This window comes from Tiliqua scincoides, chromosome 4, assembly GCF_035046505.1.
Source record: "Tiliqua scincoides isolate rTilSci1 chromosome 4, rTilSci1.hap2, whole genome shotgun sequence".
NCBI lineage: Eukaryota > Metazoa > Chordata > Lepidosauria > Squamata > Scincidae > Tiliqua > Tiliqua scincoides.
This window is the reverse complement of record NC_089824.1, coordinates 103,272,628-103,293,920: the sequence shown is the minus strand read 5'-3', so window position 1 is coordinate 103,293,920 and position 21,293 is coordinate 103,272,628. Positions and strand designations below refer to the sequence as shown.

The 21,293-nt window shown below is 40.1% G+C and overlaps 1 protein-coding gene and 1 pseudogene across 1 annotated transcript in view; both read right to left on the bottom strand.

Annotated features, from left to right (window-relative positions):
- Window positions 1-3,731: 3,731 nt before the first annotated feature.
- The window catches only part of UBE2D2 (ubiquitin conjugating enzyme E2 D2), a 36,973-nt gene continuing 19,411 nt past the window's right edge, over window positions 3,732-21,293 (bottom strand). Inside the window, exons 2-7 of the mRNA XM_066625187.1 lie at window positions 13,073-13,136; window positions 11,650-11,681; window positions 11,493-11,570; window positions 10,620-10,725; window positions 6,639-6,732; window positions 3,732-5,061 (exon numbers count right to left, since the gene is read on the bottom strand). Of these exons, the coding sequence (XP_066481284.1) occupies window positions 5,016-5,061; window positions 6,639-6,732; window positions 10,620-10,725; window positions 11,493-11,570; window positions 11,650-11,681; window positions 13,073-13,136 (420 nt within the window). The 3' untranslated portion in view covers window positions 3,732-5,015. The remainder of the gene's footprint in view (window positions 5,062-6,638; window positions 6,733-10,619; window positions 10,726-11,492; window positions 11,571-11,649; window positions 11,682-13,072; window positions 13,137-21,293) is intronic.
- Window positions 20,514-20,685, bottom strand: LOC136650622 (U2 spliceosomal RNA; annotated as a pseudogene).

Sequence of the window (21,293 nt, the reverse complement as noted above, 5' to 3'; positions counted from 1 at the left end):
ATCATTAGCTTTCTCACAGCTGCACTTGGGTTTTTTTTTGGGGGGGGGGTAGTAAAACATATGAGCAAATCGTAACAAATCACTAGGATTTCTCAACTACTGCTCAAAAAATACTGATGTCCAAAGCAGCTCAACACAAAACAAACTCTCTAGATTCTTTTTATGGCACAGAACAATATTACACACTAGAATCTGTATATGCCAGCATAAACAAGCATCCTAGCCTATCATCTGAAAAACAATGACATTTTGACAGGAGAGAGAAGGGCATGGAGCAATACCTCAAAGACACCACTCCCCATCTGACCCAACCTAAGAACAGTCTCTTCCCGTCTGTAAATATAAGGAACAGTGGCTTTAAAAAGGGCATGTTTGACACAGGCTGTATAGGGCTTTGTGGGTAACAAACAGCATCTTGAATTATAACTCAGTGGCAACAGAATGCCAATGTAAGGTTTTGGGGTGGTCTGGCAATCTGAATTGGGTTGCTGAATTGGGTCCTCACAACAATCCAGTGAGGTAGGTTAGGCTGAGAGTTAGTGATTGGCTCAAGCTCACCCAGGAAAATTGATGGCTGAGTGGGGATTTGAACCTGGATCTCCCAGGTCTAAGTCCACCTTCTGAACCTATTACACTAACCTGGCTTTTAAAATAAATTAAAAAAAACACCTTTGTAAGCTGCTTTCTCATGACTAAGAGGAAAGGTAGGATATAAATGTGTTAAATTATACAGAAGTTCCACATTATGTGGAGATTCCTTTATTAGTCAGGAGGCAAGTTCAAAACTAAGCTGAAAGACTTACCTGAGCTGTTTCAAGTCTAATTCAGAACAGCCAGAAGATGGTATTTGTCCACGTATGTCACCATCTCTACCAGATTAGCATTAGGGAAGAGATGGTATGGATGGCAGGCCACAGAGCAGCCAAGCTCACCACATGTGGTTTGGAAAGCAGCAGTATGTTATGCATCAGATTGGTTGAAAGGTGGCAAAACCCGGCTCTATACACTGGCAAAATTAAATGAGCAACACCAAAGCTTCAGTGACAGGACCACTTGGGCTCCAAGTACGGAGAGCCAATTTCTGTGGATGAAAGACCATATCAGTGCCCATAAAGTCGTCTAGACTTACCCCTTGCCGACCTCCAAGATCCAGCCATAGTCCATTTCAGGGAGAGACAGGGGTCAAGGTTGTTAAGAAAAGCTTCTGCAGACAAAGGGAATCAGGAGTGCCAGAACTCAAAGGGGTCAAACCAGATGGGAAGGAGCAGTAAGTACCGCAACAGACAGTGTTTATAAGCCAACCTCAGGAGGGTGCAGAACGCTGAATGAATTCAGAACATGAGGATAAGCCTTGGTGTGGTTGGGTGGAAGAAATAAATGGCCCTAGTATACTTTCACTGTTATTCTCAGGGCATCAAGGTCCAGCCTATGATTCTCTCTCCCCTAACCCCACTCTCCCCAGTTGTAATTTTTCTTTGGTATTATGAAGAATAGTGGAGAGAGGCTGAAGAACCTTACCAAAGGAAGTGCTGTCTTTACAAATTGTTTGTGATAATCCAAGACTCTTTAAAAAAAGCTGAGCTTTGATTTAATTACATCTAGAAGAGTAAACTCTCAGGAGTAAGAGAGTAGTAAACTCTCCCTATTTTGTAATTTTTAGTATATTAAGAATAGTTTTACTGAAAAATTGAACTTTAGTTTATCCTAATGTTTAACATACTTTACACAGCCCTGACAAGGCTGCATTTGTGGCTTGATTCTGGAGGCAGCAGAGAAAAGTGCCAAGTTCAACTTCCTTAGAAGGATTTCTTAAAGCATGTTTCTAGTCTTTATGGCTGCAAAGACATGCTTGAAAGTGTGTGGGTAATGTCTGATGACATTTCAACAGTTGTCAAAAGTTTGCCAAAAGGTTTCCAGGTCATCAAACTACTTTCCAGTATCTCAGCCTACAACTGGGTTACTCAGTGCCCTGCCCTCCATTTTCTTTCTTTGTTTCATTTGATGGGAAAGGTGGATGAGATGTCAAAAGGTTAATGCCTAGGAAATATTCTGCTGCCCACCCACACAAATGGCCACATTTTCTGCATATCCAAAAAATCATTGAAAACATGCATGCTTGCTTATCCCATTTCCTATTTTTCTGGCATACTTATAGTTTCCACATAGCTCACATGTTAAGAGATCTATTAGTAAGATGTTGGTGACCAGCTAAAGTGCACAAAAATACACATTAAGGACACGCTGCAGAAAAATCACTTCCATATAATAACTTCCCTACAACATGTAACACTTCTTAGTGCTGTACAGCAATCACATTTTCTCTTCTCCCCAATATAAATATCACTGGCTGGCACAGAAGAGGAATCTGATAATTGGACAATGACACAATATTAAAAAGCTCTGCCAACATGGGGGCGCTATTTATGCTGGCATCCCTGCATCACAATTCCTGTAGACAAGTGTTTAGGCATCATTCTTGCATGTTCAAAGATAACTTTAGGCTGCTATCTAGATCAGGGGTGCCCAAACCCCGGCCCTGGGGCCACTTGCGGCCCTCGAGGCCTCTCAATGCGGCCCTCAGGGAGCCCTGTCTCCAATGAGCCTCTGGCCCTCCAGAGATTTGTTGGAGCCCACACTGGCCCGACACAACTGCTCTCAGCGTGAGGGCGACTGCTTGACCTCTCGCGTGAGCTGTGGGATAAGGGCTACCTCCACTGCTTGCTGTTTCACATCTGTGATGCAGTAGCGGCAGCAAAGGAAAGGCCAGCCTTGCTTTGTGCAAGGCCTTTTATAGGCCCTGAGCTATTGCAAGACCTTCATTCATATAAGTTCATCTTTAATATGTAAAGTATCATTAATTCATTAATGATCATATAAGTTCATTAATTTATGTAAAGTATGTAAACTTATTCAAATTTTAAATGTAAATTAATTCTTTTTTTCCCCGGCCCCCAACATAGTGTCAGAGTTGATGTGGCCCTCCTGCCAAAAACTTTGGACACCCCTGATCTAGATTTACAGCTACTTATAACTAAAAGGACTGCACATTTAAGTGAGATGTAGAAGAATTCTCTAACTGCACTGTCAAAGAGACTAGTGTAGCATATGCAGTTAAGAGAATGAGAACCAACATCCAGAGCCCACAAGTCTCATCCCAGTGCAGACTTCACAGGGTAGCCTTGGGCAAGCCACACACACTTCTCAGCCTCACTCATCAGCCTTATGTGAATGACTACTTTTTTACAGATTTATTATGAGGACTGAAAATTATATGAAGCTCTTTGAACACTTCAACAAGTGCTATAAAACTCCTAGGAACCTTTGACAGGTTTGGAAGGCCAGATATATAATTAGGAAGAAGGGAAATATTACCAAAGCGCTATTAACATAAGTCTATTCTTCGCAACCGAGTCATTAAGATCTGCTAGTTTTTCCTCAACTCCCAAAGAGATGTCAGAATTCACAAGCAAGGGACATTCAGAGACAAATGTAACTCAAAAGTAGCGGACATTTATTCCTCAGTTGTGCAAGAGTGCAATGGCGTATTTGAAAAATAGATGGGGCAAGCACTGTGCTGAAAAACCCAGCATCTCTGCACTGTAGGTTCCGCTAGTTCACATTAAAGGAGGAGGAAAGCACGCGCACGTACACACACGTTTAACAAGTAAACTTCAAGCTACATTTTCACCACTTTTCTAATGAAAGCTGTTCAAAGATATACATGTACAATGAACATTTCCAAGTATTTAATGCAATGATCTTTAAAAGCTACATTTTGTGGCAGTTTCTGCTGATGCATTTGTTAAAATTTACCCTTTTAAACCCATTATTTTAATTATACAATAACCCCCCCTTACCTAGAGTATGCAGCGTAGATTTAAGTCCCATGCAAAGCAGAAGTCTGAAATATTGCTCAATCACCCAGGCTCCTTATCTGGTTAAACAGTCAACTTCAGATGCGTAAGGAGACGTATTTCCTATCCGTTAGCTTAACATGGAAGTCTGTATTCTCACTACCCTACAGGAAAGCCAGTCTTTTACTGACTTATTTATTCTGAAGTATAGCCTTTTGTGATGAAGTCTTGAAGATTCACGTTTCTCAAATGCACTAAAGAAATACAAGAACTAGAGGGAAAGTCCTTCAAATAGTCACCCATAAAAAATTAAGCCTATTCACACAGTTATATGTAATGACTGTAGTAATCAGTTTATTACACAGATTAATCATTCTTGAACGTACAAGCTCCAAGGGAGCAGTTGGGTCTTTAAATATACACAAGTCTGTCAAATGAATTTTTACCCTTACATCCAGAAAGACCTAAGCAGTTAAAAACTTAAGAAAATAAGAGCTATTAGCTATGTTAACTGAGAAAACACATACAAACCAAAATTATGAAGGGGAGGGGGGAGAAGAAGAGTTGAAACAAAATCAACATCACTTGATGCACTAATAGCTCCAATGCATTTAAATGCTGACCAGTTAAACCTAGACCTTTAACACAGGATGCGGGTACAGTTTGATCTTATTGGTCATACATTTACCTAAGTAGGTCCTTCAGAATAAAAGACAGAAACAGCTTCAAGTTCTTCACATCAGTTTTTCATAAGTTATGAGTTTAAAAGGATTCCACTTTTTATCTTGAAAGAGTTTCCTTTTGAGTCACCGAAAGTCCCCAGAAGCACATGAAACCTTCTACTCTTTACCCCCCTCCCCCCAATTTGATTTTATTACCCAGTTTAAATCTTAGGAATGCTTTTATGCTCACAACTTGACTTTGACTGAAGAACTGGCTTTTCACACACATTTCTTTGCTAGGAGTCAATGTTGGTATGGAATACAGTATTTCGTTGTTCCAAGTATGTACAACACGCAGCACTGCTGTATCAGGTAAACATGTGCACAGGGGAAGATGAGGCGTGGGCTCATAGAAAGCAGTCAAATGGAAATCAAAAGGACTTTCTCTTTCAGAGTTCCCCTATCTTTATTTGTAGAGGTTATCCAATAATTTCTTTAATTACATCGCATACTTCTGAGTCCATTCTCGAGCTATTCTGTTGTACCTGTATGTATATATATATATTTAAAAAGATGATTAATGAAGTGCAAGTTTAAAAGCAGTATTTAGCAAAAATCATATTAACAAAAAGATCTTTCTAGCAGTGAGTCAAGCCCTTTGGACAGAAAAGTGAAAGGAATTGGGAGAAGGCTAATAAAAATAAACACCTCTAACTTTGTTAATATTCTTCCCTGAGGTAGGCAAGAACATTCAAGAAAAACTCCAGAAACACTTGCATGAGACCAGATAATTTAACAAATAAGGACAAAATGTGAATTCTGCAAGTCAGTCTTGCAACAGCCTCCTTGATTTTTAGACCTTGCTTTCAGTTCCTCCAACCACCTAAACAGCTATTTCATACATACGCATTTCACTGGTTGCAAAATATGAATACTGGTAGATATTACACTGCCTTATTACACCTGGCAGGAAGAATCCTAGTGCTCCAACTGTAACCTGGGTTTGCATTTTTAGAGCATTGCAATAATATGAGCAGATTCCAAACTCCATTTTTAACCCTGTTTTACTATTATTTCTTGGTGTTTACTGGTCTGATGTAGAGAAACTCACGTTTCAGAGTATTATACTACTTTTCAATTTATGCTCATGTCTCACTTTTCCTAATCAGAAATGCTGAATGCTTCCCAGTTCAATCTGTTAAAGAAAATTACTGTTCGATGCTTTAGAAAAATCTTGTTCATATAAGGCAGTGAATCACTGAAAATTTTTTTTCTTCAAAAGGGAACCAACTGAATCTCAAGAACTGTTCATGAGAATAGTTTACCCCTGAGATCATTCATGAAGCCAAATGCTTCTATTTCTTGTTCACCTACCATCACCCAAACCAGGTTCTCCTGTGGTAGAAGTTTAAGTTGTTCCTCTCTCTGCAGTCTAAAAGCAGAAACTGAGAGGCTTCAGAGACAGTTGCAATTGCAATTCAGAGACAATTGCAAAATAGTAATCTGTGAGGGTATAGATGACAACCAAACACTTTTGTTGTATTAACTAGTCCAATTGAAAAGCAAACATTGTTGACTTGACCAGATATTTTTGAACTGGTACTATAATGCATGGTGCTAACTGAAATACTGGAAAGGCAAGTGTTTTCTGGCTCACAAAGGGAATAAGGGGTTGCCAGTTACCTAAGCTTTCACCAACCCCTCTGCTCCCTCCTTACTTGACAGGGTTTCTTCTGTGGTGCCTCTCCACCCTTCTCCCCTCTAGGAACACAGATGCTCCACTTCCATCTCCACTGCTAGAAGCCCTCAGGTAGGAAGGAAAGTGGAGAGACACTACCGAGGGAGCCCTGACAGGTGAGGAAGGAGGCTAGAGGCAGATGGCTTTGTTAATCAGCAAACTCAGTTAACTTGAATCTCTGCATGTCCAAGGCAATGGGCAAAAATTCTGGTTAACTGCTTAAGTGCTGGATAACATGGTTTTGTTTAGCCAAGAAGAATGACACTGAGGCCAAGAACATAGAGTTTCAGCATTTAAACACATACATCTTTCTCCAAGTCTTACAATTGTTCTGCTCGTTCTCATGTTTAACATTTTTAATATGCGTTTGGCTTTCATACTCACTTTTCTCTATCTGTTTTGTAGATCCGTGCAATCTCAGGCACTAAGGGATCATCTGGATTGGGATCACACAACAGAGAACAGATGGACAAAAGTACTAGAAGAAAGAAAACATACTTTGTTAGGATTTAAGTGCAGCTAAGTTCCCATAAGCAGCAAGCCAAAACGATTCCTCATTTAACCACTCTCCTTCCACTATAATCTAGCAGTGAAATGGTGGCCTACACAAGTTTTAAATCACCTGCATCTCAGAACTGTGTATCAGTCCCCTTCTAACTCAGAACTAGAAATGGTTGATGGTGTTCAACGCTTTCCAGGTTGTGGAAGAAAAATGGGCAATTAAACCTTCCCATCTACCATTCCTCCTCTGCAAATGGATCCCCACCATAGGAGCTAAGCATGGAACTGGGAACATTTTGTAAACTAATGCAGGGAAAACGTGACAACCACCTTCTCAGCTGAAATTTAAAATAATAGTACGCTGGCAGCATAAGAATACAAATCCTCACTGCACAAGAGTTCAGCAGCAAAGCAGAAAGGCTATACGTGCCCCCACCCCATATTTAAACTAGTCCTGATACCAAAAGCTCTGAAAACCTAAGCTTACAACAGGATTACTGCTATGATGCACTAGACAAGACTGACCATACTGAAGAGTGCCACATACAATTAAATGTGAAGGTTTTTTAAAACATTGCCTATTAAGACTTCTTTATTATAAATACATACAAGCAAGAAGAATTACAGACATGAGAATCAGTGCTAAATATTCCATATCACTTCCATAAAATTAAAACTATTGAACTCTGATATGGTGTCAGCAGTTGCAGCACAGTATTATTTCTAATTGGAAAAGTATTTTAATTAAAATATCTTTAACACCAAAATGTGGTGCTTTGTGTTTTTGTGTCGTTACCAACAAAAATACACACCTCTAAGGATGACACTTACTAGAAAGTCATAATTGTGGTCTGGAACACAGGTGGCAAAACCATGACATATAAGCCATGTGAGCCTCTCTGACATACAATGTTGGTTGAACTTTTCGCATCATAATATAAAAAGGTAAATAAGAAATTTTCCAGCTTTATAATTACCAGGTATAAACTAAGAGTCCACTGGATAATTTAATACCCAGTTTAATATGCTTAATATTCATTGTGAGTAAATATATTAAAGAATTTAAATGCTTCTTAAATATTGCAGCTCTCAAACATCTGACGTTTATTGAAGCAACCCTCAACTGCATGATTCAGGAGAGATTATATTTATTAGTGCATTAATTCAACTGACCAGCCAACATCTTATACAGTCATGCATCACTTAGTGACAGGGATGCAGACCGGCACCCCCATTGCCAAGTGAGGCTCAATGCTATACGAAGCCTCCAAAGATGAAGGGAAGCTGTGCTCTACTTGCCTCTGGAGGGGCCTTTTCAGAGCCTTGCAGAGGTAGCACACAATTACATGCTGCCTCTGCAAGGTTCAGAATGCCTGGATTGCACGAGAGACGTGACTTCTGGTTTCCCGAAGAAACATGAAGTTTCATCTCTAACGTGATTTGGGCATTCTGACCCTCACAGAGGCTAAGAAAAGCCTCTGGAGGCAAGAGGAGCAGAGCTCCTCTTGGCTTCAGAGGCTTGGGTGTACGCACAGGGACCAGCAGCAGAGTCACATATGCTGCCAGTCGGAACACCGCAAAGCAGCGCTCACCTTTATGGCAATACAATAAAAAATGCTTTAACATGGCAACCAGCATCACATGTTTTAAAGTTTTCCTCACACACCAAAATTTAACAGAACTCTTTACATAAGGCACTGCCTAAACATAATAGTTATTTTAAAAATACATAAAATGGTTCATCTGAATAATTACTCATTATTATGGTCTTATATGAAAATAACTTGTAGATGAACTCCCCATTATCTACAAGGCCTCTACTTTGCCACCTCTATGCAACATCTAACCAATACCTTAGTAGGCACTATTTTACAAATCTAGAAGAAAGCAAAATGAACACATGGTACTTTTTCACAACAACTAAATACCTGCATAACACCTTGTGCTAGGTGGTTTTACAGACTATATTATACGGCACCTGTTTAGAGGGTTTACATTCAACATTAGATAGGTGAAAGTAAAAGATAATGACCTCAACACAAAATAGGGGACAGAATTGTCAAGTAGGAAGGAAGGGTTTGGTTAAGAAGATGCTAGTAGGATGGGCAAATAAGCACTAGATTTAAAGTAAATTTATTAAATCAAAAGACTACAGAGCAGCCTTCATTATCCATGGGGGTTCTGTTCCTTACAGCACTTCTACAACACCCAGTGCCAGTAGTGCAAGAATATAGCTGGCACTGGGCTCAGTAGGATTGGGCCCTTAGTGACCAGTGCAAATATCATGGCATTTTCTGTCAGTTGCTACTAGGCATAAAAGTATACTGTATTCTAATTTTAGAGAGATAGGTACCATGACCATTTGAATCAGCATATAAGGTGGCTATGCCATACCTCCAAAACTAAAGCTGATAGGGCAAAACTGATGACATTTTTGGCATCAGTGCCCAAAATATATCCAAGAACAGGTCTAACTTTTAAGGCAGCAAAATGTGTGTTGGGCTATGTGATCTACACCTGGAGATTTCAAGGTATAGGCAGGCATTTACATTGGCCTGTTAAGGTGGATTGCCTTCAGCAGTATTAGAAGGCAGTCACCGAAAGGTGCCATTTGTAATGCGATTATGTCTGTATGGGGCGGATCAAGCAGAAACTACTGAACATGTTCTGCTGCGTTATAAGTTCTACAGAGATATTCGGACTGCTCATATTTTCCCATTGCTACATGGGTTGCCAGGTTATTTGAGGATACTCTAGATATTTGTTTTCATCACTCAAATTCTGATGATACATACAGGGTTGTTAAATTCTTAGCAGATGAAATAAATATCAGAAGATGGTAGATTGTGAATTTTTCAGCTAGATACAGGGGAGTTTCAAGTGGGGTGTGTCTACATACACATTTATGGGTGAATGATAGTTTTCGATGGTGGTGGGAGTCTATTTTAATTTTAAATTCCTAATTCTAAATTGAAATTTTAGGTGATATTATTCAGTATGTTATGACGCTCATGATAGTTTGTATTGATTACGTCTATGCTGATCTGAGATTATAATAAAGATTCTGAAATCTATGTAAAATAGTTATGGCCAAATTGGGTCAGACAATAGCATACTCTAGTATGCTTAGTATTTTGCACAAATACACCAAAATGGAGGTTCCTTCTGGCAAGCAGCCAGTAAGAAATTAATCTGCCATGAATTCATGTAAAAGGCATTTAAACCAATGAGTTCCACAGGTGTGTTACCTTTTGTCCAGTTTGCTTATCATTTTCTACCCAGAATTTCTAGATCTGAAGTGCAGCTTACATTTCCTTATCCATTTACTACATATACTAATATAAGGTCTATAAAACAATGTACCCTTTCCACTCCATCCTAGGCCAACCTCTCCCTTCTATACATTTAGATCAATCAGCTGTCTGTCCCTTAATTTCTTTATATATCATCATTTAGATACTCAAACTTCATTATCTTAGTTAGCAATAAAGATCTTATAATTAGAAAACAAATTATATGGTAATAATTATATACAAATTGATGTTGTCCAATAGATGCTGCAGAAATGTGATGCTATTTTGTCGTCACCACTAAAACAGAAATTTTTAATTTTAACCATGCACAATCTCAAAAAGCTGGATTCTAACTCTCCAGCATCAGTTTTCCGTCCACTTATAACTCAGTATCATAATTTGACAGAATAAGTTTTTTGAAGAATATACATTTCTGTCTTAAATACTGAATTGGGTATAAGTAAGAAACTGAGCACACAAGCAAGACGTACACCACTTTAGGAATGCAATGAGTTTTAGTAGTGCTCTCTAATGTTAATTCATTATTTACACCCAAAGCCAGTTTCTTTACCTTTTGAAATAGTTAACGCTGGAGACCACTGTGACCGTAGAATATCAAGACAAATACTGCCATTACTGTTAATATTTGGATGGTAGATTCTTGTTGTAAATGCAACCTGTAAGAACAGAAAATTTATCATGCAGATTTGTTTAGGGCAGTGGTTCTCAAACTTTTAGCACCAGGACCCATTTTTTAGAATGTGAATCTGTCAGGACCCACTGGAAGTAATGTCATGACTAGAAGTGACATCATTAAGCAGGAAAATTTAACAATCCTACCCACACTTACCCATGGAAATAAGTCCCATTGACTATGATTGTTAAAAGCATATACAAAGCAGCCTATTAAAAGTACAAAGCTGTAACATTTCCCCAGATGCAGTCACATATAGTAGCATCAAGTCTAATATATTAAAAATAAATATTGAAATGAAAGGGCACACACTTGAAATTGGTTTGCAACCCACCTAATGGTCCTGATCCCCAGTTCAAGAAACACTGGTTTAGGGCATAAATAAACAAAGAGCACAGTCCTATGCATGTCTGCTCAGAAGTAAGTCTCACCAAATTCAATGGGATTTACTCTCAGGAAGGGATTATTGGGTTGCATCCTCAGTCCCCTATCTAAGTACTGAATAGGTTCCAGGGGTCTGTATTTAAGTCAAAATATCCAATTCTTGCCAGCCCAGCACTATCTCACCTGCACTAAAACACCACTGAAAAACATACTGTGCCTGAATGAAAGCAGTAGTGCAGCCATCCATAATTTGGGAAGAAATTATAAAAAGAGAGGGTTAGCCAATTATTATCATTATGATTTGCATTTGTACTTGTGGCTGATACTGTAAAAAGAAGGTTGTCATGATAAAATTTAACAACTCACCTTAGGTGGTTTGAAGGGATAATCTGTTGGGAAGTGAATTGTCAAAAAGAACACCCCTCCTTGATAGGGACTGTCATTCTGAAAAGAGGAAAGCTATTAGAAGAAAGTTTAAGACAAGTTTACAGTAAATTTTTTTTTAGGCTGAAGAGCTACTTACTGGTCCCATTATTGTTGCTTGCCAATGGAACACTGGAAGGGAAAGGAAAAAAGAATAACTAAACTGTTTAGCATGAAGCAATTAGTGTACGTGTGCAATTTGCCTCAAGTACAACGTAGAAGACATAGATTACAGGTGTCAGTATTTCCACCCTTAGCTATATTGGGGTGTACGCAATATTGGAATTTAAAGGCCAGTTCAGACAATTAACTTTTATCACACAGTATGTCTCAAGCATGGAGTTGGTCTCAATATACCAGGGTATGTACAGAAATACTTGAATAGTGATCAGGGGAGTTCAGGGTTCAACAGAACTAAATGTGTGTTCTACTCATTCCATCTTTTAACTCCTCTTCTGGAAAGACACAGATGTACAATACTCAGCATTTCTATACAGATTAACTACTGGAAAACATACTTGTGGTTAAAACCCATCAAAGTTTGCTCCAGCGACTCAGTAAAATGCAACATTTAAAGAAGTATTTCTCAGATATAGACAAGCTGCCGAGATTCTCATCCCAGATTCACTTGCAATTTATGTCAGTTCTTCCCCTCAACCCTCAATCAGAAAGAAGTCAGATAATTAGCCATCCAAAGTTTTCTCTTCCTTGTCAATACACATCCCTTACTATTTAAAGGGGTGGCGGTGGCAGCAGCACCTGTGCAGGAAGGTGGGAGGCCTTCCTTCACCCTTCACTGAAGGAAATGCATCACAGGGAATTTAAATGAAGATTTTCCTCTCCATTCCCTGTTGCTCTAATGAGCAGCAATAGGGAGAGGGAGAATATTGTTTAATGCAACAGTTTGCCAGCAGCTGCTCAGTTTCTCCTGCTGTAATACAGCAAAAATGTGGGATAAGTGAGGGAAAAGTTTCCCTCGTCCTACACAGACACTTCTGCTGTTGCGAGAGAGAACATGGAGAGTAAGAAGATGGAGAGCTGGCTAACAGTGATGGGCAGAAACTCCCTGAGGAATTTCACTTAGGTTATGGAAACCTGTTTGGTTTCTCTTGAAAATTCTGCTCAGAGGAACCTTGAAGCCCTTTCTAATTTCATTTTAACATTTCAGTGCAATCTCTAATTGGCAACAGTAGGAGTTTCTCCCACTCTTACAGTTCCTATTCTCCAAAGAAACAAGATAAATCTTTCCCGCCTTCCCCCAAACCCATGTGGCAAGAGGTTGAGGTTGGCAGCAAGGACAAACAGAAGCTGAGCAAGTAAGCCAACCCAACATGTGGAATCATGTGCTCAATACAGATGCTAGTTTTATTCTCTAATTCTTTTATGCCATTTTGGACCTGAATCAATTGTGGCCATTTACTCTAAATGCTTTGCATTTTTTAAGTGTCACTTCAATTTTATATATTTAGATCAGTTCTGCCTGAAAAAGTGTTCTTGGTCTTTTCCATGTTACAAGTACTTACTGTCATCTCCAACAGGCCCTGCTGAACACTGTGCTGGAGGATCACGTGCCAGATCATTCAACTCCTGAAAATAAAGACAAATCCAAAGTTAATTCAAAAGCAAGGAGATAAAACAATCATATATGATTAATACATGATTAAATACATAAACATGTACATGATCATGATTAAAATTTATAAGTGAAAACTCTATATTTACAGAATCAAGAATGTATTAGAAAATTACAAAAAAAAATTCATAGAGCAGTCCTGTTTTAGTGAAATTACACTTTTCTTTCCCTTCACTGATACAAATACAGTTCTGACTTGATGTCAAGGATAGTTCTATATATAACTTGGTTTAACAAATTAAATTTTTTATAGATGGTGATTGTATCTTGCTTCCAATTTTTAGAATTTAAAAATTACATAATTGTGCTGAATTATGTTTTAAAATTAACAAAAACAGTTAAGACTGAGCTGGATTTCCACTTGTAGCATTTTTCTCCTGTGAGATGAAATCCTTCATTTATGAATAAGTAATAGAGTGTAAGTAACTGTTCCCACTAATTTTACTTAGCTTAGCTCAGGGATCTCCAAACCCCTGCCCGGGGGCCAGACGCAACCCGCAGCAAGCCTCTTTCCAGCCCGCAGCCAACCTCTTGTCCCCTAAAAACCTCTGGCCCACTCAACTGAACATGACCAGCACTGTGCTCTGATTGTGTCTGGAGGGTGTTCTGAGGGCCAGAGAGGTTAAATGAATGAGCCCATTAATTCATTTATTCACTCATCTAAGTTCCATCTCTAATTTATTTATTTAAATTTTATATTTACATTTTTTTGCCGGCCCTCCACACCATGCCAGATATTTGATGTGAACCTCCAAAGTTTGGAGACCACTGGCTTAGCTTATTAGTTATATTTAAGCAAGACTCTCCACCCCTGCACATATACACATGCACGCATGAGCACACTCCCAATTTCTCCTTATGGTTTTCCATAAGACATCCCCAAATTCCAAGTGGCATTTTAAAAGTTTTTATACCATCCTTGTCTCATAGGGTGGTTTGGGGCCCTTTAAGTCTTGTGCTCACTCAGTAAGATAAAATTTGTCAAAATATTGTGAATATAGGGAGGCACCTGTACCTGCAGATCGCAGATCAGGTCCTCAGGCCACCTCCTGCACACCCCTTCTGGAGGTAAGGAGAGTTGTGCTCCCCTTACCTCCAGAGGGTCTTCTGAGCTGCATGCATCTGCCTATGGCCTCTGCCAGGCTCAGAATGAAAAAGTAAGCAATGAAAAAACGCTATTTCCTGTTTTCATAGAAAACAGGAATTAGCGTTTTTTCCAGTGTCTTTTTGTGCTGCTGCTGGGAAGGTAAAGTTTTTTTTAATTTAACTTACCTGATCGTCACTATGGCTCTAAGGAGGGTCTGCGGAACCTGCAACCCTTCCGCAGCCCTCCCTGCACCTCACAAAGAACTGTAAAAAATGGGGGGGGGGAACTACTTTCAGTTCTTCTTGTGAAACTAGAAGTGGTCTTTTCCCCTTCTTTTTACAGTATTTTGGAAGTGTGGGGAGAGCTGCAGAGGGGGCGGTGGGCTTCCCAGACCCTTCGGAGAGCCACAGCGACCCCCAGATAAGTAAAACAACAGTTTCCTCCCCGGCAACAGTGTAATCGTGTTGCTGCCCCAACTCTCCCACAAAGATTTACAGGGTTCTCAAACTCTGAGTAGGACTTTGAGAACCACTGCTTTATATGACTTTGGGAAAAATATATTGTACCTCATAAGTATAATATCTGAAATTTTATTATAAAAAATGCCTTTATTCTAGTACTATCCTGAATACTTTCACAAGCATTTGCCTCTACAAATCAAGTAAAGAGGAACTCCAAGACTCATCTAAACATTGTAACATACAGTCATGCACCGCTTTCAGCAGCTTAGGGTTGTGCCCAGGTTCAACCATGTGACCAGTGGCAGCCGTTGCATATGCGACCCATCGCTGGACAGAAAGTCATTAAGGGGCACACGCCTGTATAACCTTCCCTATACCAAATTGCAATCCTGGTCCCTGTGAGCCCCCCAACCTAAAAACATCACTTTAGGCCACCAGGAGGCCTCGGAAGACCTTCTGGGGACTGGGGAGCTTTCCGGCCCTCAGAAGACCTAAAAACCGGATGTGGGGGAAGGTGTCATGGTGCCACCTCTGCTCAGATGATGCCCAGAGGCATTTGCCTCCTGATTCCCCCCCAAGTATGCCAGTGTTTATACCTAATGCAATCTATTCCACATTCCTGTTTCACAGTTAATAACATAAGAAGAGCCTTGCTGGATCAGGCCCAGGCCCAGGGTCCATCTAGTCCAGCTTCCTATATCTCAAAGCAGCCCACCAGATGCCTCAGGGAGCACACAAGACAAAATACTTGCATCTTGCTGCCACTGCCCTATATCTGACATTTTATCTAGCTTCGCATCCCCCAATGAAGACCCAGACTGCAGTTTGGGTTTAATTTGGCCACTTTATTAAGCACAAGTGACCAATTTTTTAAAAAACATTAAACCTACTGAACACACCATTGTCCCCCCTTGATAGTTTGGGGTAGGTGAAAAAACTGCCATTCAAACTGGGAGAATGGATAGCAAAATGACAGGTACAGTGTTTCAAAATACGTAAGTGTTAAGTAATGCATATTGGAGCAAAAAAAAAAAATCAAATTGCAACTGTTCTTTTTTGTCTAGTGTTCCAACTGATAACTTTCTATCAGTGGACAGTGCCCATATTAGCACCCCTGGTAAGAAGATAGAGAGGCACCTTTTAAAGTGGGGGCTCTCCTATTTAGCAGGGTAAAAAAACCACAACCTCTATTCAATCCAGTTTAGCATCCCTTTTAATGGCTTTTTGGTGGTGTGCCTTTTTATTTTTAAAGAATGGGAGCCCCTTTGAAACAAACCAACTTATTCATTTGCTACGATAATCGTTTTGAGAATTGTTTTGCTGAAAAGCTATTGCATTCCTAGGGGGTAAATGTATTATGGACACATCCATGACAAGTCCCAATGGCTAATATTCAAAGAACTGCTTTTGGCATAGCTAAATGTTTGGGCTCAGTGACATTTTTCCTCCTTAGAATGATGAGCCCCACTATGATATCGCAACTGTCTGGCACTTGTCTCTCTATTACTGAGTTTCGATGAGAAATGTTACTGTTGGATTCAGGCTAGACACATTACTAAGTTTTCACATTACAGACTGCCTGTATCTTATGTGAGGGTTGCAGTGCAAGTAAAGTATGTGTAAGTCAGGGGCCTACAGTACACAGGACCCTTAACTAGAATAGTGGATCGCCAAGACATTCTCTTCCTCAGTGGCAGACTCCTAGGCAGACATCCTAGAAAGGAGACTCCAACTAATCAGCCTTGGAGGAAGGCCCATTGGTCATATTTCCCATCTTCGCCTGTGGAACAGCTTCCCTCCCAGACTTAGGCATGATGCTTACACTTAGGACACAATCCTAACCCACTTTCCAGCACTGACATAGCTGTGCCAATGTGGCATGCATTGCATCTTGCAGTGAGGAGGCAGTCAAGGAGGCCTCCACAAGGTAAGGGCGTGTTTGTTACCTTATCTTGAGGCTGCATTGCAGCTAGGCCAGTGCTAGAAAGTTTGTTAGGATTGCGCCTTTAGAAACTTCATTAAGAGTCCTGTGGCTTAGGTACAGCTCTCTGTTCAAGCTGTCCAGATTTCCCAATACTGCGTAATAATGTTTTTCAAACTGTGGGTCAGGACTCAGTGTGCCATGACTCATTTCTGGCAGGTCCCACAGCTGCTCTGATGAAAATGGGTGATGGAAAGTTCAGTTAACTCATTGCCTTCAAGCCCAAAGGCTATTCAAAAATCAGATAGCTGCTAATTGCCTTGCAAAGAGCTGTGCTCCTGCAGCTTAAAAGCTTGTGGAAATATAGGGAGATAAATGTTCTGAGTATCTTTTCTGGTGTGTTTTTTCCCCCAAGTCCACCCATGACAGGTAGTGCAGGCAGGTGAAGACTAGGTCACATAACTAAGCCCCTCAAGCCTTGAAGCTAATCATTGGGGCTGCCTTATTATGAGAAATGGTTTGAGCTTTTTTGCAAAAAACAAAAACACTATAGCTTGTAAATAGATAAAAATACTTTTTTCCAGAATGCCTTTTTTTTTAGAAGTATCATAAACCTCAGTGGGTCCCAAGAGAGGGTCATTTTAAGAAGTGGGTCCCAGTGCTAAAATGTTTGAGAACCACTGCTATATAGTACTCAACTAGATATATGTGTTTGGGGGGCCGTTTGCAAAAACGGTAGGCCACGATAAAATAATCAACTAGAGAACTGAACAAAGTTGGAAAGTTTAGGTAACAAAAACAAGTATACAAGTGATTACAGATAGAGTGAATGATTCTCCTGGTGATGTAACATCTCCTAGCTGAATCCCAATGACTTGCCACATTCTGATTTCACTACCAAACCCATAACAAAATAATTGTATGACTTGCAAAAGAAAGTCTGTTTCTTTGTTCTAATGTGAAAGAGCTGTGTATGGAAGACCACCCCTGCTGAGATAATTTGCAACTTTATTCAAATGTGAGTGCTCTATGGGAATCCACCCATGAACATGTAGGTGCATTCTCAGCTAGAATGGTTACCAGGTGGTGCCTCACTACAAGCTGTGTCCACGTCAGAAAGCTAGTGCAGCACCACAACTACATTGTGTATGAAAGGAGCAATATTTGAATAATGATTGATGTTTTACCAAGTACTAAGTCAATAGGTGCAGTGACAGTACATTGAATTGTCCCTCTGATGTTCTAGATTTGATCTTTCGGAAATAGGACAAAATAAGTCATTTGAGAGATTTATCCATGTGCCTTTACTCTAAATGGTAACTTATTATTCCTACCCATATTACTACAAACTCAGTGAATTGAAACAAGTTTAACAATTTAAGGTACAATTCTACTCCAATGAGTAGTCACATTAAAATCCTGGAGATCCATGAAATTCAATATTACAGTGATTGCAAACACAAACAGACAAGAGAACCAGCAGCTTTCCTTGTATGCATACAGTCACATGGGGAGCAATCCTATTTTCCTACAGCAGTGTTCCTTAACCAGTGGTGCAAGTTGAGGTAGTGTTCAGTGGTACTCGTAGGACCCCCCAGACCTCCTTCACCTGGCAGCAAGACCAGTGATGCAATGCTACAAGGAGGCGGCTCAACTCGGCATGTAGAACTCCAACATGCACTTTCCATGCACTCAAAAAAGCTCTTCTGTGCTCCCTGAGCCTCTTACCAAGTGTTTGTCATGCTGCATCTGGCCACCCAATCTGGAATTAACTTGCAATGACATCATCGCCAATTACTTCCAGTGGTACGTCCAATAGGTGAACCATGAGAAGATGTACCATGGGGAACAAGTGTTGAGAAACAATGCTGAGACAATAAATAGCACCTGCCCGCTTCCAAATTCAAACCCAGCAGCCACAACCTGACCCATCACCCAAATACTGACTGGCAATTTGAACTGTTTTATGTAGTTTACTCATTGGTAAGCATTCCATTTAATCAGATTAAAGAGTTTTCAAATGAGATTTATCCCAAATTGGGAATTTAGAATGTGTCTCCAATTACTTTGGTGTCCTGGAAAATCAGGGTAGCCTACCCTGTCTCATACAAACAGCTTATTTTGCCTAATGCTGTTGCTGCCTCCTTAAGCTATTTCTGCCCAATGCTGGATATATACAACAGGGATCAAATGCGTACACCTGTGCGCTGGGCAGAAATGGGTTGAAAAGGTGAATACCAACAATGCTGTAAAGCAGAGGACGAGTGAACTTTTTTAAAAGACTGAACTCCTTTGGGATAGGACTACTACTTGGTGTTAAAAATGTATACTGTAGGCTTCCTTGGGCACCTTCCAGCCTAAAGCCTGGTTCAGATACAATGGAAAACTATGGTTTGTTATGTAAATGAGCCCTGGAGAGCTGTGGACTCCTACATACTACCTTTCTTCCACATGCCAAAAAAACCGAACTCTGGTTCAGGAACAAGACATAGTTAAAACCACAGTTTTAACCTCAGTTCCACAGTTCAGGCACACATGAAGCTTCGATTTAAAAATATCAAAAGTGAAAGCTTTCAAACTCCTTTAGTAAATGACTTCAATGGTACTTTCTTCCAAATCAGCATGAGTAAGCTCAGGCTGTAAGCATGCAGAACTCCCAGAAACAAGGGATGACAGAAATAGGTTCCTCCATGAAATGAAGCACAAATGTTTAACCTGCTTACTATCACACTGCAAAACTCAAGTAAGCAGCAAAGTGGAGTAACATAAGATCATGCACCTGCATTCAGCAGATGTTCTTGGTGAGATCCAAAAGAATCCCCTGAATCTGGTATCTGTAAAAACTTGCAGTCCTTGCTCTAGCTAGGAAGCCCACAAACAAGCAAGTTATACCTGAAAATGATTGAATTATCACTGAGGAAGGAAACCTATACCCAGGCTGTACCATGTCAAACTGAAAGTGAGAACTTACAAGACAGACTACTTCTCCATGCAAACAAAAAAAAAACTCCCCACCAAAAAAACTAAATGCAAGACAAAAGGGTTCACGCCTAGCCTTTTCCCTGAAATGTTAGCTGCCCATGTGCAGAAATATTCCACCCCCCCATGAGAGTGCATTTCATCATCATGCAAAGCCTCCAACTGCAGTCTGAAATGATACAATCAAGACACATGTTTACCAGCGAGTTTACCAGTTCCCCAGTGAGAGCCAAGCTTCACTGTGTCATTTTTATAATGCTTGATTACAAGATGTCAGACACTTTCCGCATGATTTGCTCTTACACAGAGGACTTTAACTCAGGGATTGGCAAGCTTTTTGTTAAAAGGGGCCAGATGTTCGGTAATGACATCATCACATTACCACCAAACTTCTGGGTTGCTGAGTTCACAGAAGTGACTTCAAGGAGTTTGGCTTTGGAGACAAGACTTCCTGCCTAGTTTACCACACACCAGACAGGGAATGGCAGAGCCATCCATCAGGGCTTGTAGAGTCCTGTACCATACGACAGCAGCACAGACTGGAGTCTGTGATGGGTAGCTCTGCCATTCCCCTACTGTCTTGAATTGGCAGGAGGCCTGGCCTCCCAAGCCAAGTTCTATGAGGGCCAGATTATTCTGGGTGGTGGGCCATTGTTGGCCAAAAGGCCGTAGGTTGCTAACCCCCCACTTTAATGTACCTTGACAGAGATAATTCATTTGTAAGTGCAGGTTTTAGTTCAGATTTAAATTTAAATTACCTTATTGTCAAGACATTTAATGTAACTGGAAAAGGAAAAAAAGAACCGACCCTTTAAACATGCGTTTTCATCCAACTGCCAGTTATAAAAGGAGGCAGATTTTCTTTCTAGCCTGTACTGAGGACATAGACTTTACTCACGCTATATTAAGGCAAAATACAGTAGAACAAAGTCCTGTGAAACCACAATCATTAGAACTGTACTACTGAAGAATTCAAGGAACTCTTCCTATCAAGTTTATTACGCTGATAAGAACAGATATTATGCATGATCTTAGCTGATAGGCTGAGAAGCGATAACTTTATCAAGTTTATGCATTGAAATATTTAGACTATGCAAATGAATAGTGACCCTGTTTCCCAGAGACATTACTATAGAACAAGGTATTAGGTCTCAAAGAACCACCAACATTCATGATAGGATCATGGACAGGCAAATGCATTTAATGGAGAAAACCATTTTGCAAATATGTACAGAGATTATTCTTTCAGACAACATCACAGATACAAGTTGTTCTTGCGAGGAATGCTTTTTCTTTCAAGTGTTTATGAAACCTATTCTACAGTTGAAAGACTATTGCTATCAACATGGCTTACAGATACAAAGCCCTTGCCATAAACGCTCTAGCTCCCAGTTTGGAAAGTGCATGCACCTTTGCTGAAGTTGCTCCCCCACCCCATTCCACTATGTTGGATAATTCCCAAAACATTTCAAACACAACAACAACAACAACTCGGTATTTATATACCGCCTTTCTGGTCATCGGATTACTCCTCTGACTTTATTCAAGGCGGTTTACATAGGCAGGCATTTCTAAATCCCTCAATGGGATTTTTACAATCAGAGGTTCTCTCTTTCAAAAACCAACAACATTTCAGAATGGATCTTCCTGGTTGGGTCTCACT